At 38.6% G+C, this 23,826-nt stretch overlaps 1 protein-coding gene across 5 annotated transcripts in view; it reads right to left on the reverse strand.

The window, feature by feature from the left end:
• PTPRK (protein tyrosine phosphatase receptor type K) overlaps positions 1-23,826 on the reverse strand; it is a 440,573-nt gene that overhangs the window by 78,071 nt on the left and 338,676 nt on the right. For all 5 annotated transcript variants that reach the window (XM_049800783.1, XM_049800782.1, XM_049800781.1 and 2 more), the window contains exons 8-11: positions 19,232-19,534; positions 8,792-8,901; positions 7,344-7,545; positions 4,310-4,415 (exon numbers count right to left, since the gene is read on the reverse strand). In XM_049800783.1, coding sequence (XP_049656740.1) covers positions 4,310-4,415; positions 7,344-7,545; positions 8,792-8,901; positions 19,232-19,534 — 721 coding nt within the window. The remainder of the gene's footprint in view (positions 1-4,309; positions 4,416-7,343; positions 7,546-8,791; positions 8,902-19,231; positions 19,535-23,826) is intronic.

Here is a 23,826-nt window from a genome sequence, read left to right on the forward strand (position 1 = left end):
TCTTTGGAAAGGGGATCTGGCAGTATTTTTTGTGCAACTTTATAGGCTAACAAGGTGGAGGAATACAGTCATTTACCTCTAGGCCCTTTGTGATACCATCTGTTTAAACCCATATACTAACACTACATTGTCTCCAAAGCAGCACTGTTACTCTGTGTATTCATAATAGCATTCAAAATGGTCACCCTGCTGTAAGATGTGAAGAAAGAAGCCGAAGTTAAAATTGCAACTTGAAAAGCAGAGCGTTCACTGGCTGCAAATGTGGTCTGCTATCAGGCTGTAAGTGAAAGTTTAACGGCTATGTACACTGCCTATCCTTGCATTTTTACATATCACTAAACCTAGCTTCAACTATTTTACGTTTTCTACACATTTGTTATGTAATGGTGGGAATTCAATTATTGAGAGAGCTTTCTTGTCACTGGAGCTGAGGGAATTCCTACAATAGCCATTTTTTTTTCCAATCGTCCCATACAGCAAAGAAGGAATAAAAGAGAGAAATAAAGTGGGAGGAGTGGAAAACCTAGATGACAATATTCTTTCTCCCTGACGACTAAAATAAATTCTGAGCTATTCTGAAGAATAATGTTATATAAGCCGTCAGGATCATAAAGGCCAAACAGTTGTCTGAGACAGCCAGGTAAGCAGAGAAAATGTTGAAGATACAGCAGGTGAAGAGCTCCTCAGCTGAGATACTGCACGAAGAAATTATTTTTCATGTCCAAAACCTCTTTTTTTTTTTAACTTAAGAAAACGTGCACAGTACCTCCCTATTGACCAAGATGATTACAGTTGAAGGAGGCTCCTGCCAAAAGATCCTCCTTTTCACTCCTCCTTAAAAACTCAGGCAAAGGGGTACGGCAGCAGCGAACACATTTTTCATACTTCAGCCCTATTCTGACTAGGCTTTAATACCAGCTAGAGATTTCCTTCTATGTGCCTAGTGGAGACACAGCATCCTCTCCTTTGACAGGTACCAGACTGACTGACAGCCCAAGTTACAAGTCCCGCTCTTGGAAGTCCGACTGACAACTAAGTTTTAGATGCTCCCTGCCACGGTCCACTTAATTAGTCTTGTTGCAAAATGAAAACAACTTGATTTTGCATATAGAGGTATAAGAAAAACACTTTACCAATCAAATAAAATAAATGTCATCATTAAAAATTTGCCTATGCTGATTCCAATACATGCTCTTTGTAATCCTTGTCTGCAGTAGGATTTGAGAACAAAAGATTGTTTTGCTGGTGCTCAGTTAGATCCTTCAGAAAAACTACAGTGACAAATCACATCTTCAAATGAATCACTGAAGCACCACTGACACTACTGACTGGGATCTCATCCATGAGACTGATGGTGAAATGGTACACACTTCACATGAGCCTGAGCCATCCAGCCCTGTCTCCCTTTGCATTTCTAGTTTGTAGTTTGGTTTAAAACTTCAGGAGGCCATAAAGAATGCTAGAGATTACACGATAACACTTGACAGAGAAGATATGATTGGAGTCATGTTTAAACTGTGACAACTATGGCATGCAGTGTCTTAAAGAAATGATTGACAGCCACACATAGATTTCACTTGACTTAAGGAACATCTGTTTCCTGGGGGGCTGTGCTGATGGAGAGGCTGAAGTACAACAAAAGCTGATCGTAGTATAATTCTGTCTGTAAAAGCAGAAGAGTATCAGACTAAGCTTTTTTTTGTTTTCTACCCCTTTTTTTTTTTTTTTTTTTTAAAACATGGACCTACTGCTATTAAATAAAATGATCTTTTGACCATCTATAGCTCTAGTGATTAGAGGACTGGGTGCAAAAAAACCTTTCCAAAAAACCAACTGTATTCTTCAGTGTCAGGCATCCGAGTCCCTCTTACTCAACCACTGCTGCAGGCACAGCGATGCATTTTTTCCCACCTACACTCATTATGGCAGCAAGCCAGCTTGTAGTAGAAACACAACCGCAGTGTGGATGGACTGAACCTTCACTAAAATGCATCATAAAGTTTAGCGAAATGCATTGAATCAATTCAGAATTTCAGTGTGCTACATTTATCTCCCCTATTAAGAAGCTGCTGCAAAGTACCTGACTGCCATATGCATAACTTCAGGAAAGGGAACAGGACCATGTCTTCTGCATTCCCCTGGAGAATGCTCCTCATTCCAAGTAAGGAATAAAACACCTGGTTTGTTTTAGGAATAGACCCCAGCTCCCTGGTTATGGTGAAGGACTTCTTTCCCTGGCCTCTTGATGTTAGAAATTTCATGTAATTTCTTAGGTTTTTGAAATTAAAGTGGAGAGGGAAGATGGGAGACAGGAAGAAAGACGTATGCTTTTTTGAGAACATACTCAAACAACAGTTATTGATACTCTATCAAACTATCCCTATCAAACTATCTGTTAACATTTAGTACATAGATCCTTTTTGCCACCTTCAAAGGCCAGAGTCACCAGCTCATGCCATAGAACTGTGGATGCTGTAAGGAAAGGTGGTGTGCTGCAGGTTTACTCTGCGGTGACATACTCGCCTGCCAGTACAGTACAGAGAAAGCAGAGCTCCCTGAGCATGGGACGAGTAATCCTCTAGCAGCATCCCATCATGGTACCAGTTCACGAAAGAAACCCCCCAGGAGACACACATGGGATGTGAGCCTGACCCCCCTCGGGGTGAGTGGTGGGTCTGAAGGTGGGAGCCCACTGCTGTCTGCACAAATGTGCCACAGACCAGTTGCTGTAAAGAAGACACGCACCACCGTCAGCAGATCCCAGTGGTGTCTGGCAGGCGGGCTCTGGCTGAGCCTGTGCATCAGCCCCAGTCTCAGGGGACCAGGCACAAGACTGAAAGGATTTGGCATGGATTAGATGAGAGACAGATATTGCATTTCTCAAACAGGGACAGCTTTGGATATGGCCAGCAGCAGGATGCCTGGAAGGCTTTAAAAGCACGTACAAAGGCATATAGTGAGTTTAAGCATCTGCATAACTTGGTAGCATTTTCAGATCACAGGTCTGGTTTCTACTGTATCAATTCAACAGCAACCCTACTTTAAGAATCCAAGTCCTGTATTGAAGGTAGCTCTGTATGCTTTATCATTCTTCACATCCTCCAAAAACCTAGGTTTGCTCCAGGGCAGTCTTTCAGAAACTAATGATGTATGGGTTTACCATTTTATTTATGAATATAACACATCAATATCTCCTATAAAGGGGATGAATATGCATTATCTTCTATGTCAGAATATAAATAAATAACTTGACCATATCAATCATATGGGTTACTATATGATGAGCATATAAAAATGCTTATAGGTATGTGACTCATCCCCACAATATCCACGTAAAACATACATTCGTCTTAATGGAAACAGACTTAAGAAACAGTTAATTTTCCTCTACTTCTAGGGCTCAGGCACATTACCTGACATCAGCTGACCCACAGTAACCAACTTAATGTAACACAGAATGAAATGCATTAGCCTGTATTTCTCTAAAATGTCACAAGGGTAAGAACATGAAAAGCTTCTGATGCTCAGTAGCTAATTAACCCCCAATTAGTCAACCCTGTCCCTGAATATTGCTGATGCAGCCACATCGGTAAAACACAAATGGAATCAAATCATATCACAAAATTTTTGCACTAACCAGTAGAAGTAAAGAGCAGGATGTGGACTAATCTTTGCAAACAGAATTAAATTATCTCTCAATAGAGAGCAGAAAGGGAAAGACCCCTCAAAGTTAACATAAATGAAACATTTTAATATAATTATGGGACAAGCCAAATAAAATTTAATAGCTTGCTACATGATTTCTAGTAAGAAGTACTCTGAGAGGAAAAAGGTCAAATAGTTTGTATTCATCACTATTATTCTCCCATTTCCTCTGAACTTCCAATTTTCCAATCATACCTATATGCTATAGAATAGCTCATGTGAAGCACTGGAGAGGAAGTGTTATTTTCAAATCCACTTTCTGACAAACACCTTTCAACTTCATATTTCAGAGACACTGTGAGAAAGTAAAATGAAATTATAATGAACAGGAGGTGGTCCTGAGGACCCTAAATCAAACAGGACAGACAGCTGGATGATTCAGGTCATGACTATCTTTTAAAAAACAAAAAAACCCACTAATTTTTTCTTTTTAATTACAGATCTATTGGCAAGCTCAGTCTAGCTAAGAAAAACAATAGCAACGTTAAATGAATATCACTTGGAAATGAACAGCTCTATGAGATGCAAGACAGCATATAATCAACTAAAAAAGTCTCTTCTTGATTTTTTTTTTTTTAAATTTTATTTTTAATTTTTTTTTTACCTGATAGGTGCACCTTTGGCCTGTGCCGGTCTCAAGAGTACAGTTATTGTAGTAGCAGTTTCATTGAGAGATGCATCGACTCCTTCGTAGTCTGGTAAAGCCGGAGCTGATTAATGTTGAGTGGGAAGGAAAAGAACAAGAAGCAAATCAGTGAAAATACTTTGAACTTTCATGAGACTGTGGCTGTTTGCAATGTAGTACAGAGCCACAATCTTCACCAGCTACGTAAGTCTTTTTAAATGATTTTCCAGTCAGGCATAATTTTTTACTAGAGCCTGTATAGGACTTCACCAACAATTGATAACCCCATCCCTAACTGCACCCCCTCAAATCATGATACCTATCAAGTTAAACAGGTTCTTTCAAGAAGGACAGAAATAGAGGGAGGAGGTGACTTGCAAGAAACCCTAAGAGTACAAAATCCCATTTTGGCCTCACTCTTTCTACCTTACAAACAACAATATTCACCATCTCGAAGACCCAACCTCTACCATCTCTCTTTTTGCTCCTCCAACAATTGAAAAACCTTTCACATTTCCTCTTAAATGTCATGAGAGACCAGAGTGCAGGAAAATTGAGCTTGGATAGATATGCATCTGTGGACTAGAACTGGATGGGGTAGTCTTTTCCCATGCCCATTTCTCCTTCTGTTTCTAACAATGGATGGCCAAGCTGCTCATTAATCAGTTTCTGAACGACTGCAGTTTTCAGCCCAGGGTATTAAGAAATAACAAAATCAAAGTCAAGACCAGAAGCAGTTCAGGAACTGATTCACTGATGAACTGGATGTCAGCCCTTCGTGGAAGAAATATTTGTTATGGGTTGGATGGCTGGTGTTGGTGATTACTTCAACCATCTGACTTTAATGTGCTGCCACAAGCCTGTTACAGTCCTCATTGGTAATACTGTTGCTGACTTCACCTCTAGTGCAAGGTAAGAAACAGGATTTTCTGTGATTCAGAAAATAATAGATTTCTATTAACTACTAATCTTTAACAAGCTTGAAAACTATCTGCATGTTGTTGTTTTTTTAATATGGCTCTATCTTTATAAAATTACTAATGATGCCTTTGTATTTCAAAATGAACTTTCACAAAAAAGGTGTTTCCTAGCAGGATGTCAATCATTTAAGTCATAATAATTTTACAATAATATATCAATAGATAGAAGATCACTGAAAGGTTAAAAGCCTTGGTTCATCAGTCCCAGATTCTAGATGAGCACAAAACTTGTTTTTATTTCAGGAACTATTACTTTATAGTAATAATGTTCATTCAATGTTCAGTTATAAATTACTGTTCACACCATGTTTACTAGGATCACGGCAACCACTTGTAAGCTTGGTTAAAAGGAATAATTTCACCCCTTATGAAAATAAAGCTAGCATTTCCTGAAACGTGTTGCTTCATAAAAAGTATCCGTTATACAGAGCAAAACCAGAGAACAGTTCAGTACAAAGCAAGATGATGAAAAAAACCCAGTCTGAAATTCAGATACGAAGGGTGTCACAGCCTGCCTTTAAGCTTTCCATTAACCATGTTTTGCTAACTAACAGACGACCCATACTGTGTCTAGGAAGTGTGGTAGACTGGATTCTGGACAAAATTTCTGGGTGGAAAAAGAGGGCACATCTAAAGAAGCCTGAACACATTGTAGTGTTAAATAATCCATACATGTTGAGGTGCTTATTTCTCAAAATACTGAAACATCTGGGGGACACACATGCTAGCAAGAAATTAGATATTTATTTTTTTTTCTCCTACAAAGAGGTTAGAAGACAAATATGCAAGTACTACACCACCATTTTCCCTGAACATTTATGAACAAGAATTTGTTCTGAAGAAACAAAAGAACCTTAAAACAACCTGAATAAAACACTAGACTTCAAAACAACCTAATAGCGAGATAAACAGAACAGAACATGTAATTTCTTTTTTTTTTTTTGTGTGGTATGGTTGGTTTTTTTTGAAGGGGCTGGGGTATGAGGAATGCTAGTGCTTATGTGCTGGGATGGAATTCAACAAATTGTTCAGTTAACTACAACAACTACAGAATTTCACTTGCTATATAATTCAAGGAGCTCTGCCTTGAATTTTCTCACATTTTGATTTATGTGCATGTTTTTGAGAACTAGATGAGGAAACTACATGAGTAGTTTCCTATAGAAATGGTAGGGTGTTCCAATACTTTACTGACTTCCCTTTACAGGATAATGTAAGTTTCATTATGGCAGATAATAAGGAAAAGAGCCTGCTTTGTGCTGTTTGAATTTCTAAATGACTGATGTTTTTGATCTCTGCCAAGCTGTGAAGTCGCCATGTCATAAAATCAACAGTCTCTCTAGATATAGCATTGACTTATCTTCTGCTATCTACTGCATAAGCTACTATCATATTTTTTGAGAATGATACTGAAATTTAAGAAAATAAAAATACTAAAGCATTCCACTTGACATTACTTTCTTCTAGAGTTTGCAGTGCATTATTAAGATGAATAGTGTCAATTCTGGCGCATTGCAGTAAGTGAATAAAGGCACAAGGAAGCAGACCTATAGGAATCGGGCAAAATAAATTCACACTTTCTCCCAACTGCCCCAATTCTGTTACAGCTGTGTGCTGCTAAGTGGTGTCACCTTGAGTACGTCAGTTACTTTTCTGCATCTGACTTTACTAATCTACAAAACAAATACAGTACTTAGTGACCTATGGAGTGCTGTAAGGATTAATTAGTTAAGGTTTATACAGCACTCCAAAATCTTTAGATGAAAGTACAAGATTACACAAAAATCAAACAGTTAACAACTACAGGTGTGCAATTTCCACCTCATGCAAGGATTTATCCACAAACTTATGCTACTGTTTGGCAAATACTCTCCGAAACATTTTCAGTAATACAGTTTCACAACATGACAGGATTTCTTTGGGGGGGGGTTTCTTTCCCATTTAATGATTTTTCAAGCCTTACAAAAAAATCCCCAGAAGATTCACACCCACCCACCCTTCCTTTTTTTTTAACTGTTGTTTTTTGTTTTTACCTGAGATGTTGGTTGTTACATTGATTGTGGTTGCTGGTCCAAACCCTTTAACAGTGCTTGCACGTATAAAGAACTGGTAAGTAGTACCGGGATGCAAGTGTGAGAAGACATGGTGTGTGCTGTTCCACAGCTTTGACACGGTTTGTGGAGGTCCTGCGACAGGAACTGCAGGATCAAATGAATGTATACTGCTATAGCTGACCTGTGAAAACAATTATTTTTGTAACAATTGTTACAGTTTTTGGCACAAGGGGATTAGGTTATCTTGGCTTCAAGGGAAACAAAAGACCCATGCTCATCTAGCTACCCAGCTTTATTGAGGATACCATGAGGACTTGATGTGTATTATTGTAGAGTCTGCTTCACTTGAAAGGCTGTGCAGGTGCCCTTCATCTCTCTTTCTTTGTGATTTTAGTTCACGTGTGGAAAATTACACTGTTCTATTTAAGTTAGGACACCACCACCATCCTCCCCATCTCCACCAAACCCCTTTATTTTTCACTTCCTGTAATACATTTCCCTCTCCTCTTCTAATAATTATATTTAAATGCTGTCCAAACCAAGCTAATATATTTAAAGCCTGCGATGGTATCTTAATGTACTGGTTTTGACTGGGATGGAGTTAATTTTCTTCACAGCAGCTAGTATAGTGCTGTGTTTTCAATCTGTGATTACAAAACAAGAGCTCACACTTTTGCCCTTCTGATTCTTCCCCCATCCCACTGTGGGGGAGTGAGTGAGCAGCTGCGTGGGGCTGAGCTGCCCACCAGGGTTAACCACACTATTTAAAGAACTTGGTTAGCATTAAATAGATAAACAAACAGATTTAAAGGGGTTTGTTTGGTTAGTTGGTTTGTCTTCCTCCTATAATTCACTAGTATACAAATTTGTATTGTCTGTTCCTTTAAAAAGAAGTGCTGGAGAGGATGGTGTTTGTTTCTCAGATCAGCTCCTGTTTCCTCCCAACCTCCTGTGGAGGTCCTCAGAAGGTTCATATATTAAATACACTTTAAATAGAACATATATGGAGGTTTCCTTGAAGGGTGGTATCTAAAGACCTGACAAAGCTAAAAACATTGCTCCAAATTTAATAACCATCTTACTTTCCATGTATCCTTCTCTTCCAACAAAGAAGATTTCACAGATCATAGCTGTCATGGCTTTTGGAAGGGTGTATAGTAATGACACAAGATTTTTAAAACTAGCACCTCCCACGTGGACTGTAATATTGTTATATTCACATGCCAAAGCCCCTTGACAGGGCTGGGCAGCCAACAACATATGCACAATAATTATGATTTTTGAGTATCTAATCACTACACAAAATCCCATATTCTGTAAATGAAAGCAGCATATAATTGAATAGCTGCCTACAGAGCATCAACAGCCACCCCTCTTACTGCACTTTCCTAGCTGTATCCTATGCTCTTTAGCTGTTTAATGATTACCTCATACTGAGTAATGATGCCATTTGGATCCACAGGTTCCTTCCAGTTGAGGAAGATCTTATCTTCAAAAGGAGTTCCTTTCACCGACTTGGCAGGTATAGGGCCTGGCACTACGAACAAAATAAAACTTTTAAAAATAGGAAATTCAAGAGACAGAAAATTTAAAGGGACGACAGAACATCCTATTAAAACCCAAAGTGAGCGTGGGCCTATTTTTATTAATATTCATTTGCATGCAAAAGGCAGTGGTAGAGAGTATGAAAAAGCACTTCAAAGCGTATTTTGTCATCCACAGTGAGGAAAGAGCATGAAGTTGAAACGTTATCCGCACATATGGTTTTCAAAACTTCATGCAAAGTCAAATTGTCTCATAGTATAGCCAGGGGAAACAGTTCAAGCTAGATTACAACTTCAGGGAACATCAGTGAACTCTGTAATAAGCATATCTTAGGACAAGGACTACATGGTTTTAAAATCCTTTTAAAAAGAAAAATCAAAGGCAAGGAAGAGCCTCTGTTATACAGCATCTTCCAAACGAGAGAAATGATTACAAAATAGTTTTCATTCACCCCTTCTTATGATTTCTTGTTTTAAAAAAAATCCTTGTTTAAAGGGGGGGCTGGGCACGGGGCAAACACAGCCCCTCAGCTGTCCCTTCTTTCAGCCACTGATGTGCTCGTGCTGCAGAAGGATCAAAACTGCTTACTTCAAATCTTTCTAGTAAGATACATTTTCAAAGCTGGGAACTGAACCACACTAAGGTGACCCCACTTTCTTACTTTAAATGGAACCAATATCGCTGGTGTAATAACAAGTCTGAAGTGTCACCACAGGCCTCTTTGCCCGAGTGATTCACAGTACCTGGTAATCCCATCAACACCAGGTGGGAGCAGTTAGTTATCTCCCATTTCAGCTTACAAGATATTTTTGCCTACAAATACAGTTCCTTTTTAATCACAGCAGCTCACCTAGGTTTGAACACATGCTGAAAGAAGAGGATGAGGATAAAAGAGCACCTGAAGAAACCCTGAACCCAAAGAAACACCACCCCCCCCAAAAGCCAAAGTTGCCCAAATCTGCAGTCTTTCAAGCTAAAATGTTACTTCGATTTAATATATTGACATATATTTCTCTCCCCTTCTTAATCAGCCTATTTTCTTCTGCATAACTTTCAGTGAGCCTCAAACATGACAATTCTTGGGTATTAATTATCAAAGCAGACTGAAGTTTTACAAAGAGTAAAAATAAATTAAAACCCACTGGATCAAAGGAAGTCCCAGGCACTGTGCTAGCAGCACCAAGGAGTGAGTGGTCTGTCCCAATAGTGGGATTTATTTCAGTCTGCATGGAAGCTATAAATGATGATCTGACCCTTGGTACAAACAACATAATTTGGCACTTTAATAATAAATTCATGGAGTCAAAAAAACCCACAAGCAAACAGATAAGAGCTTCACAGAAACTGTTCATCCATCTGCCAAAGGAAAACATAGAAGAAGTTAACTAAAATCATACATTGCTTCTTTGCTTCACTGTCCCAATACAAACTGGGCAGTGGATGAAGACTGACACACCACGACAGCCCCTGTGTGCTGTTAGTGGCATTGAGAGACTTGCTGTAGGCAACGCTTTGTTTTTCATGGGAATACTCTACTGTTTTTCTTCTCTACATCTCAAATGAGGTACAAGTATACCCTGATGCACACAACATTTTGCTTGGATGATGCATGCACACGTGTGTGTGTGCGCGTGCATGTACATCTGTGTTTGGGAGAGAATAGAGGAATGCACTGGGACACGCACACAGAATATGAAATTTAACATTAAAGCACATTAAAGCAGGTGAGGTAAAAAGAAAACAGATACAATTGCTCAAAATCCTGCAAAATACTTTTTGCGTGGTGCTTTTAAAGAACATGTTTCATATTCAATTGAAACTGGGTGCAGGGCTCTATGTTTGAGGGTTGCATAAAGCCGCCTACATTTTTTGTTTAAATGCCCAAGTGGGAGAAGCCTCTAGGCTCATCACATCGCATGACTGTGTTTTCTTCTCCTGCAACATAAAATTCATTGCTTGTGGCAGCAGCAGCAATGTTAAACTGACTGGAACTACATGATCCCAGTTAGTTTCATGCTTCTCTTCCCACTGCCATGGGAAGGGCACAAGAACAGAAGTTAGCACAGCGATGAGCAGCTTGCTGGGAATCCCAGTAAAAATAAGGTCAGAAAGTAAAAGAGAGCAAGGGTCTAGAGAAAGAGAACAAACCTCACCCAGCCCCACAAATTCACCAAAAATGAAGCTTGGGATCAGCTTAAATTATTTGAGAGCTCAACTGGAATTAAAACAAAGAAACAAATAAAAGTTCAAATGCCTAGAAAAAGGAATATAAATTAATTTTAGTTTGAAGGACTCATTTTGATGGGTCTGAAGTTATTTTTTCCCTTCCATTTTTCAGTTCAACCACAGTAAAAACATCTTTTAATTGCACAGCTTTGCCAAAGGGGCAAAGGTAAGTGAGGAAGGAGAAAAGCAGAAGTAAAGGAATTTGCTTAAAGAACAGAGTATCTGTGAGCAGGCCCACACATTCATCAGTCAGGTTAGTCCAAATAATGCCTAAACATCCTCATTTGTGATTTTGTGTCTTTGTTCTCAGGTCAGTATTAGTTACAAACAGAAATTTTAAGAGGGCTGAAATTAGTAAAAAAACCCCAAGCAAACAAAAAACCACCAACAAAAGAACAACAGCAAGGTAACCTGTTGGTAACACTACTCTGTTACAAATTTTTACTCTGATACAAATTGCATCTCTCCATGTAGACAGCGATTGCTGTCTATTCCCTACAACTCCCAGCAGGACTCTAAGGACTGAAGAAATACCTTAAACTTCACCTTCCCAATGCGGTGTTAAGAGCCTTCTCTCTTATATACTATTTAGCAAGGACTCAGGTGAAAAACAGCCAGGTAAACATCATCCTTGTGCTGATAATAGCTCTTGGAAACTTCCTCACAAACAGCCCAAAAGGCTTTCTTCAGCCTTGTGTGTGCATGTCCAGAAGCCCCATCGCCCACCACAGTGCCTCTTTGCTGCCTTCTCAACTCTCATTCTTCCTACGTGAGCTCTTGCTCTTCTCCTTGAACTTACGGACAGTCTATACTAAATCAAAACACTCAAGACTATTACAAGTGTATATTAAGGTGAAGTACTTTGCTTAAGATTCCCTATCAATGACCAGGTGTCTGAATAATTCAAAAAGTGTAAGTAGCTGCTAGAGGAGTTGGACTCGGACCTTTTGGCCTCTGCACCCTCTCTTTAAAAAGATTCTGGTCCCATTGATTTTCTTTCCATCTGCTGACCTTGTAAAGTGTGACCCCAGTCTCTCTCAGTGACAACAACAGTAAACACTTTTCCTTTCACATGCATTATTCTGTGCTAAACTTCCAACACATAACTATTTACACTTATCTGAAGAAGGGAAATCCTTCAGGTGAGTTTAACTGTATGGGTTTCAGAAGAGATTTTGAACTTAAGCAAAAAAAAAAGTATCATTTTTCCTATTAAAAAGTATACAACATAAAATGTACTTGTATATAAAAGTGACACAAAACAAATTCAAAGGGAATTTCAGCAAGGTTTTACAGTGGAAACATCACAAGCTCTTCTTCCACGATTTACATGCATCTCCTTTTGATGAAGCTATATATTCATATAGTGAATAGCTGATAATCTTTTGTTCTATATACCTGTGGGATAGTGGACTTTTATCAATACTATGCATAAGAAAAGTACCAAGCATCAATCTTATGTCAGACCAATTCATTTTAGAGCAATGCATTTGCATTAAATTATGTCACAGTCACAAATAAATTGTTATTCACAAATAGTGTCACCTAAACCTTGTTCTACACTAACTTAATGGGAAATTTATATTACAATACATTACTTCTGGAAGAACAATGTATTAACTGACACCAACCACTATAAAAATGAATTTATATTGCTTCAATTTTCCTGCTACAAAATAATGAAAGCACATGTAAACAGAGTAATTTTATTATCATTATACTCTGTGAAAGCTGTGCAGAGTATTATTATGCTATATGGTAAAGGCTATGTGCAGATATATGCACGGTTATACTGGGAAAAATTCCTTTGCAGTACTCAAAAAGTAAAGTGTATGAGCAGCAAAACTTACAGCCGTTCTCCGAAGGTAGGTGCTTATTTTCAGGAGATGGTGACAGTCAATCTCTTCTACTGTTTAAATGTTAGAAGCAATTAAAATGGCCCACTTTTCCATTGGCTTTTTCTGAGGGATTTACCATTTTAACTTCATGCTTTGTTACAAGTCGAGACTAAGGTTTAAATAGAAGCAAATTTTATGTAATAACAAGGAAAAAAAAATCAGAATTGCTACTAGTTGTCCTTACCATATAAGTATTCACATCAAAGGCGATGACAAAAATGACTTCTTTGGAAATCGCTTGTGTTGTGCCATTCGCAGTGAAGAACAAAATGCTATATATACACCGGGCCACGTTCCCTGGGCAAAAGCCCACAGGTCGGCGTCACCCACCTGGGGCCACTGCTGGACTGCGCAGGCATGGACCTGCTCACACCTGCGATGGGTCCCTGTACCTTCCAGCCTATATACAGTTTCTAACGTAACAAAAATAAATGCTTACAACCAAGCTACTGAGCAAGCTGACAGAGGCTAATCAGTCTCAGCGGTGGTGGCACTTGCTGTAGATGTTGGCGCAAATATCAAATGGGCTTAAATCCACGAGTTCTGGATTTGCTGCATTTGGGGCCTCAGGCACCTAACACAGTATTTTGTTTAAAGGCTTTTTACACCAAATGCTGACTTCAGTACCCCTCATTTCTGGGATTTGGAAATGTTTCTCCATGTCAGGGTGAAATAATCTCACATACTCACATACCTTTCTAAAAATATGTAAATCAATATTCAGAGAGTGCTTTCAGCTGGCACACAGTTTGGGAATAACAGGAACTTGTGGGCCCAGGTGGAAGCCCGCAGTCCACTGCAAACTGCTGAAATAGCCACTAATTCTGGCCTATTTGTGGGCATCATTATGTCAAACACATTGTTTCAACAAAGCACCTCATATGCAATATCACTTTTTCAGCTACAAAGCTTCTAATATAGGTACCTAAAGGAAATGAAAGTAGGAAGTTGTTTCAGCCAGGGTAAATAATTCTGTGTTTCAGGGCCAATTTTTCCTGAGCTATTAATATAAAACCTAGCTCGTATTTCTAGTCTCTGCAATACCTTAAAACAGCTTATTTCATTTGTCGTTCGTTCAGTGTAAGCTTAAAATAAATCTCTGCTAATAATTTCAATATTTTTCTTACTTTCTCACAAATCAACTTTTCTGATGTCTTTAAAAAAAGTGCTCACATGTCTTTCTGCAACCACTTTTTCTTTCTCTCGATTATACACCAATAGCACATCTTACCTACCATCTGAAAAAAAGAATTGGGGTTATTTTCACAAGCTGAAGGACAAATAGGCCTTTTATCAATGGCAGCAGGTTGGTTATAATCAGTTTCAGTTCACTGCTGCTAAAGACATAAAAATTCCTCCCTTATTTACCTATATTGCCACTAAATTTTGCCACTGCTTACGAAACCTAGGTTACTAGTCTCCCTTTTAGATCAAGGACTGAGGTCAATACCTTTAGCAGCAGCATTTATGGACAACTTCACATTGAAACTTTTATCTCTTAGTCATGGGTTTCTCTTTATTAACTGCAACCATTTGCCAATTTTTTCCTAATAGGTTTAGTATACCGGGTTCACTTGACATCCATGCATGTATCACTCAGCTACGTGAGTTAAGACATTGTTTTGAGACAGTTTGCCATTTCAAGCAATCTTTGCAGCCCTCCTTTGCTGCATCAGACATACTGCCTGCTCGTCTTACTGCATTAACTTTTCTCCCAGGTGGGCTATTTTTGTTACTTTTAAAATGCTACTAGTGGAGTTTTATGTCTATGTTTTTTCAAAGCTCCTTGAAGCACTGTTTGTTTGTTTGTTTGTTTTGATCAAAGTATATTTTCTACCTCTTCTCCCCCCAACCCCCAATATTTTCCTGATGTGCCAGAACAACTTGAAAAAGGACAAAGGAAAAAATGCTTCTCATAGCAAATAATAAATGGGGGGGGGGGGGGGGGGGAGGAGGGTGGTGTTGGGGTGGGTGGGTGTTGTAAAGGCAACACAAAACTTACTCCTGTCAATCACAGAAAAATACTATATGTCAACTATTTCCATAAAATCCTCCTGCCTGAAGCTGGTGGAAGATATTTCTTCTTCACACATTTAGACAGTACACAAAGAGTTTCACTTTTTAATCTTTTGGTCTTCTAATTATAACATCTCCCCCCTTCCTCTGCTCTTCCCCAGAGTGGTGAGCCTGCTGCAGTTTTCCCAGGAGCATGAGGAATGGTTGGACAGTTGGTGTCTTAACCCTGCATTGTAGCTCTAGGTATCTCTGCACAGAGCTGAATGAGCCTCACTCTCTGAACGATCAGGGGGCCTCGTTTGTGTCCAATGAACGTCTCCTTTGGCTCAGACCAAAGCTTTGGTATCCTTTAAAGCCCAAAATGGGTACTCACCATATTCCAAGTGATCTTTTTCAATTAGTTGTTTGCCTGCTGTTAGCTGACACACTCCCTTATGAGTTATAAAATCACCATCAAACACTTTGAGCTTCACGATTTGCTTTCTCGGTAGCTGCTCTCTGAGAGCTAATGCCACTATTCCTGTTAATCCACTGCCTTTTGCATCTGGTTCCACTTAAAAATTAAGGAAGCATTTATCTGCTTTAATCCCATTCACCATCCACTGCTCTTAAAAGGGTCCCTGTGAGTTTGCAATGTCCTTGTGAACAGGCAGCTCCAAGAACGCGTGCATGCTGCTGATTCATGCTAAGTGATAAATTCACTGCTGATTCTTGTACTTTGTTCGAAATGCCAAACATCACCTCTGCCCAGCGTGTATGCATCCCCAGATTGTGCGAGCCTTCCTCTTTTTCCTTTATCAAATCCTTCAAACACTGTCCATCTCCTAAACAAGGCAGGTGAAACAGTGAGTCCCTGTTGTCGCACAGATAATGCTGAGTACCCAGGTACTCAGAAGAACTTTCTCCTAGATCTTAATGATGGTGTGATCTCTCCCCAAAGTGAAAGATGGTGTTTCACCCATGAAACACTGACAAATCTGCTTGTTTTCATCTTCTTTTTGCAGAACTTGTTTAACAGTGTACTGCTCAAGGGCTTAATTTTTATGTGGAATACAGCTCTTTGCAAATTACTATAATATACTTTAAAGATTATTTCCATCTAACCAAGTTAAATAGAAATACTTAAACCCACCAAGTATTCAGATATAGCTCTGGTCAGAAAGGAGGCGATTTTCAGACTTACAGTCCTGGCTTTGCTTTCTTGCAGATACTGAATTACAAGCTATTAAGACCTTCATTTGTCAGTCACAGTCTCAAAGGTCTGAAGCACAGCTTCTGACTCTTACCCTGTTCTTCTACTAATTGTTTCCTGAGTTAATTCTGCTCCTGGTACCATACACTGCTCAGTTACCACTCGCCACTCTGGGAGGTCTGGCCCAGCTATGCAACTTTATATAAATGTGAACCTTTGTGAAAGACAACCAGAGATCCTCCCTGTCTCAGACCAGAGCCCCGCAAAAGTCCAAGATCATCTGCATTTAGGAAATCCTAGAAGTTCAAATATGTGTAAATCTCCTAGCAGAAGGGAGGAGGTGAAATGAAGGAAGAAGAGACATGAAGGGAAAGATTAAAACAAAACAACAACAACAACAAAAAAGAAAGGGATAGAGAGCTGGAAGCATGGGGAAGATGGACAAAGCAAGAGAAGATGAGAACAAAACAGTAAAGATGCAGAGACAGGAAAATATGAGGTAGACACCTTTAATGAACTCCAATGGTCTACAAAGTTTTTACTTGATTAGCAGATCCTTGTAAGAAAGAATGCCATTGGAAGAATGCTACACTACAGAAAAGCTAACAAAAAGTTAATTATCTGTTGTCATCTGGAGTTTTCAAAGTTTCTATTTATGAAAAGCACACAATGCAAGTGCACAGTTTCAGATAATCATGTAATTGGTGGCTATTTCTAATTAATGTTATTTGCAAAAATGTAGGAAAATAATGTGATCGTCTATTTTCCTTCTCATAAACGAATCACTGATAATGCCCCCACTATGTAATTATCATGATGGTCATTCTACAAAACCTGCAAAAACCATCATGACTATGAAGTTAATTCTGACCACATGTGAAATATGTGGGGCACAGACTCATGTATCTTCCTGTAGCTCTCATCTTCTTAGTCCGAGTCCTGCTTTAGGCTGCGAACTGTGTTTAAAAACATTTTCAGACAGATACTTGATCATGGGACTAAACGAGCAGCATACACATAGGCAGTCAACTACAGAACTCAGTTTACTATTGCTATGAGAGTTCAAGGAGAGACACAGGTGTGAATACTCCTTTGATCCTGAGATGGCTGAAAGCCCTCCATATTGCACATTACTTGCATGCTCCGTATTTTGAAATACATGATAAAATGGACATAGACTTTCAAACCAATCAATAATGCACAATTAAAAATCTCCATTTAATTTTCAATAGTAGACCTCACGAGGCAATTTTCAGGTCACAAGCATTATTACCTCCAGTGCATCTAAATATAGGTACCTTTTAAAATTTATTAATCCCTCTTTGAAAACAACATCTGCTTGAAATAGTTCACCTTAGCAACTTTTGTTCACTGGGTGAGGCTTCTTTTACACTATGGTACCTCTGACACCAAAGCTGAATCTAAACAAGTTCACTGATAGCACACTGGCGTGCTAGCTTGAGACCAAAACCTGCCCTATGTGCATCATTTTCCAAGAATAAGCCACAACAAAACTAGAAGACCAAATATATGCACTTGACTCTGCTCTTGACAGGCACTGCTATAGTGACCAGCCACCATCTCTGCACATCTGACTAGATAAAGGCTATGAGAAAACATAACCTTTCTTGAAAACTCAGTTAACAAGAAATAGAAAACCATTTTCCATGGACATAACAATATTACTACTACTTTTTGGGTTTTTTTAACCTCAAGAAAAATAGCAACCACAAAAATCTATAATGTAAACACAGGTACAGAAATAGTTCATCATGGATTATATTTAACTTCTTAAAAAAGTAATGCTAAAATTTGAATTGCATGAAATATTCTAGTTCTGTACTTGTCAATAAATCTTCATGTGATGCACCTACGTCTCTATAGCTCTCTACAGCTCCTTATATTCTACCTATTTAATAAGCTGTTCTCTCTTGTTTATTGCAACAGTAAACATATTCCTCTTCTATTTCTTGTAAAATTGAGAATGTATGGGGAAAAAGTGCTACCAGATTCTAACCTTGATTGCTGTCTATATATAAAGCTATACGCTCTCTTCCATTTTACATGCAAACACACTACCTTTTTCAATTTTATGTTCTTATGTATCTATACTTTTACATTAGCCCAAGTATTCTTTTTTTGGTTACTGATGGCAGTATCTGTTTTCATTTTGTGGCTGTAAATATTTTAATGAAATCTAAATATAAGAAAAGGAAACTAATATTTCTCTTTACTACCACATTTTAAATAATTAGGGAAAAATATCTATTTTTATTTTAATCTCTTTCATACCAAGATTCATAGCCTAACCACCGAATATCACCGTTAACATCTGCGCCTATTCTTTATTTCTTCCTAACTAAGATAAGTTCAACTGTCTTGTCAATGAAACTTCATCGAGAGAATTTTAAAGAAGAATCATAGAATATCTCAAATTAGAAGGGACCCATAAGGATCATCAAGTCCCATTCCCAAGCTCTCAAAATAATACTTTAATCTGATGGGTGGCTTTCAAACAGTTAACAGATACTATATACTGTAACCTGCAACATAAATTATTGCTCAAATATATTTGCTGAAGAGGTTTTAAATCTTGAACAGATTCTTTAAGCACTGAACTCAATATTTAAATTCACAGAATTAAATTACTTTTCAAATACTACACCTAATACTGCGAAGAAGCCTTCATCTAACACCACCATGTGTTTCTTGTCACCTCTGTTAGCACATTTTTTAAATGACTGGGAAGCCATCCTCCTCCTCCTTGCAAGAGAGAGATTGAGTTTGACTTGAGCTACATGGACAGTTTGGGCTATATATGCTGGGTGACAGGTATAATACTTTTAAAGCTACTGGTTTAGGCCTAATTAATACATTAATAGAAGAGAACTTCCATCCTTTGGGACACGTATTATAAAACACAAAGTCATTTCCATCCACCTGTCTAGACTGGACTTGGCTGTAATTTCTAGAACAGCATTTATGCATACCGTCTTCGTCTGTCTGGATAATGGTCTCCTCGCTCTCCTTCCTCCCTTCTGGGTTGGTTAAGATCATTTTGAGGCTGACATTCGTGTATGGAGGCAGGTGATCCACAACGTGCTGGGGTGCTTTGGGGTCCATGTCCAAGCAGTCCGCCTTGCTCTCGTTGTGTCCGCAGAAGTAGTGGTAGCATATAGTGACATTGAAAGTGTGGCAACGAGTGATGTTGTAGCCCAAAGATTCCCAATCCACAGCAATGTGTCTGGCCTGGATCTCAGCAATCTTCAATGTTTTTGGTGTTCTCATAGGTTCTAGAAAACAGAATATAATGAATAAAAACATTGTTAACATTCTTCATCCTTGCACTGAACTTTAACGGGTAGATGATGCCTCCAGGAATGTGAAAGCAAAGGAGATGCCCAACAAACGCAGGCTTATTACTGGAAGTAACATCCTTTGTACAAGTACCTTGAAGGGAAAAAACCTGCCAGTCTCTGTTTTTTTACTTCATTCTTTTCTGGCCTCTCTTTGCAGGTTTCAATCAGTGATTAAGACTTAGCAACAGTGAGAAAAACCCTGCTAATTAACAGTACAGCGATTCAAAGCAACTGAGAATATAGGCAGCAGATGCAAGAAGAGTGACCAAAAGGCCACCCAGCTGTCACCGCTGGCTTCCCTTCTTGATTACCCCCTTACCTTTTTTTTTTCACCTGCGTAAATTACATAATACCTCATAATGGTAAAAAGTCAACATTCACTATGCTATGATTTATCATGCCACCAAGCAATATACTGTATACTAATTATACTAATTACCTTACTAAGCTAGCAGTTACAAAAATGATGCAGATATTAATTAATGTTTATTATTTTAGTAATGAAGCTATTCATTCAAGCAAAACCCATCAGAAATATTACCAAAGATGCTTTTGGATATTCCCATTGTATCCTGCTTCTTTCGGATCCCCAAAACTTTGCCTGGACATTGCTCTGAGCTGGTGACCTCTGACCTGCTACCCAAGCTCTGTGGCTCTTCACACAAGCATTTCCACCAGCAGAGCACATGATGCTCCCCAAGCTGTCATCAATCTTTCATTGTCTCTCTAGTGCATTCATTCCTCATGCAAGACTAACTTTTATCATCAAACTTAATTAAAATGATTACACAATGAAATTCACGACCATGACTATATATACTAGAGTTTCACTGGAAATATACCAAGGGGATCTTTATAGTCTTCTAATACCTCCCTCACCAGAGAAAAGAAAGCCTGCTGTAGGTACAGCTTCAGCCTCATGTTCTTGCTGCTTTAAGGTCAAAACAGTTGAGATTATTCAAGGAAGTGAAATATAGGATTTCTCTTTCTGAGCATAACAGCTCTTTGTAACTTGCATTTATTAAACGAGAGTCCCAACCAGGCTAACAACAAGCCTAAAGCAAAGATGGTATATTGAAATAAGGAAATGTGAATCAGTGTAATCTATTCAGCACGCAGTTTGCCAGACAAACTGCAAACATTTAGTTTCAAACATCAAAACAACCAAATTCTAAATATAACATAAAGGTATTCCTAGTAACATGATGAGTGTTAAGGATTATAAATTGTGCCTGTTTGTTTCCATGATCTATCCTTCCCTGTCTTGATTTTGAACAAGCGTGTTCCCTTTGCCCTTAAGTACCGATTTATCATATATATGGCAAAAAATACAAATGAATAAGTAGACTTCCTGCGCAGTAGCTTTCTGAAGGTATTGTGTACTTTGACAGTAGAGATCTGAAGCTGAAAGATAGCATTGAAAAGGTCCTTGAGAGATAAGAGACTTGAAGAGAAGGAGGAAAAAAAGGGGTTTTATAGAGTAAACAATGGCTGGTGCTTTAGCAAGTACAGACAGGTGTGAGGCAGTCATTTAAAAAAAGGTAGGAACACAGTAGATCTACTGAAGGAGCTGGTAAGAGTCTTCAAAGAATCAGTATTTCCTTGACTACTGCAAGCACTTAGAAAAAACCTGAACACAGTCAGGTGTCACAGAGGTAGAGAAGTGCTAAAAGAGGAAAAAAATATATACATTAACAGCCTTTTTCTCATATGAATGACAGCGAAAACCTAGTTATACATACTCTGATTTAGAGTTTGAGGCCTAAAAGAGTAAACATACCAAGGAGGTTTTGTATTATAGGCTTATTTTTCCTTCTAAAATGGAATGATTCTTCTCATTTTAATAATTTCCTCTTTATTCGATTAATCCAGGTTGTGCCTTCAACCGCCCACACCAGAGATGGAATTCAAACCTGAATTAAAAATTTATTGGAGTCTCTAAAATAAATACAACATAGTACATATTGTCTGGCCATGAAGGTTGAAGCTATTAATGTTTGAAGCTGACTAATCAGTAGCAGAAAATGCACTCCATTTTCATCTTGCTTCTTTCATGACAAGACTTAAACTGCGTTCACGCTATGCTGTACAGCACTTTCAAGAGAAGAAAAAAAAAAGAGCTTTGTTAATCTTAAAGAAAAATTATTTTACAATTCCATGCAAATTTTACAAATGTGTCACAGTATCAGAGCAGACACTGAAAAGCATCCTTTATTCACCTGTCAAAAAGGAAAGAATGAAAGACAGAGTGTGATCTCGCTTTCTCACAACTATTCCCTTCTTTGGCAGAAATTTAACAACTTCTGCAATATTGAGATGGTAATTAAAGTCTGCCGAGTCTCTCAACAGCGTTGGTAAAGTCTGCCAACTGTCCCACTGCTCCTAAAATGATGCTTTAAAAACACAATTTTACTCTCACTTCTGGGCAACATTTGTCTTGGGGATCTCTAGAGGTAAAGAACAATTGTTTTAAACTACCACACCACAAAGCCTCCATCTGTAACACCTCAGTAGAAAGCAATCTTCAAATAATTATTTTTCTCAGATAAAACACTATTGAATTTTTGAGTAGGCTTCCCAAAATCTCAGCATCTAATTAATAACAACTTTGTTCTCAGTGGGGGCAAAAAGTAGTGCTCATCTGCTGTTTTTTCCTTTTTCCATCACACTTTAGGGTTTGCATTTTACTGAAATATTTCCTTAATCCTACTGGGATTTAATTTCAATTCATGCATTCTCTTCTGATCTCTGGGTACCTTTTCAGTTCTGCTAATCCCAGTAAATCAATTTACATCTTGTCTTCCCAGTTGTTGTTTTCTCACCTTTCCTCTTTCTGTTACATCTAGAACTTTTATCCAAAATACATGGACATTCAAGCCCATGACTTCTCACTTCTTTCTTGAATTACTCATGTCAAATCAGCACCCTATGTCAAAGAGGGAAGAAATAAGACTCAACTCTGTTCATTCTTTAACCTGTCAGCTGGTGTTTCAGTAATAATGGCAGGAAGCACTTAATATTTTCCAAACATTAATCTACCAATTACCCCTATGAGACAGGTAAGTGGTGTTGATCCTTTTCTTCGAGGAGAAAGAGACACAAAAAGGTTAATAACTTGTTCAAAGCTACAAGCTGATTTACTGCCAGGGCTGTAAGAAAACTGAACGGTAGCCCAGCTCCCAGGTCACCTGCACTCTGGCCACCAGACAGCACCGGCAAGCAGCAGTGATTCAGAGAGCTCATTTACACTTTATTTGCCAGTGCTTCCACAGAAATGCTAACTCTGCTCTGGAATCCTAGTTCTTTTTCAAAAGAGTATTTGCAGATTTTCTTAGAACAAGCTTGAAATGCTAACAGTGGCCAGACACTAAGTAAGTATCTGAGCATAAGGACAAGTTATTTGAAAAATGATAGTTTGGTTTATTCATTTTGAAAGATTTCTTGATTGAAAGCTTGGAACTTGAGTGAAACAGCATTTTTTTTGCATTAGATCTTGTATTTAAAATTTTGGGGAGGAGGTATTCATAATTTATTTTTTCAAGTCTTTTTCTCCAGCAGAAAATATATTTAAGACTGGAGGAAGTTCATTGTGGTGATAGTAGAAAGCACTCAGGGCTTCTGCTGTTGCAGGAAATTCAATATCCTATAACTGTATCATTCTCAAATGCTAGCATCCTGAGTGGCAAAGTCACATCTTCCAACAGAAATACGGCAATGAGGCATTTGGTGGTGGTGGTGGCAGGGTTGACCTTTAGATCCTCCCAAGCCCCTCTGCTGATGGCAGGATCCTTTCTGCCAGACCCTTCCTGCCCATGGGCTGCTGCTACGACCTCTACCCCTCTACCCCATTCCCACCTCTGCTTACAGCCAGCTTCTCTCTCTGCCCTTTGGTCTCAATGCCTGGTAATAACGCAGATCCATTATCTTCCTTCTCCTCAGCCTCTTTTTATCTCTTGGCAAACAAATACTACCAAGCGCTCGCTGACTCAGATCCATCATCTGATCTGACTGTTTTTACTCTCACTGAACCAATTAAAACCAGAGGCATTGGGAGATTATCAAAAGAACATAAAACCACCCCAGAATAATAAAAGAGATCTCTACACTTATACAGATTAGTAAGTCCTCATTTCTTATCCAGAAACCACATTAAGTAAAAGAACTACATGCACGTGGCACTCACTCACAACAAGTTATGGATCAAGAAGATTTAACCCAACTTTATG

Source organism: Accipiter gentilis, chromosome 5 (genome assembly GCF_929443795.1).
Source record: "Accipiter gentilis chromosome 5, bAccGen1.1, whole genome shotgun sequence".
In the NCBI taxonomy this organism is placed as follows: domain Eukaryota; kingdom Metazoa; phylum Chordata; class Aves; order Accipitriformes; family Accipitridae; genus Astur; species Astur gentilis.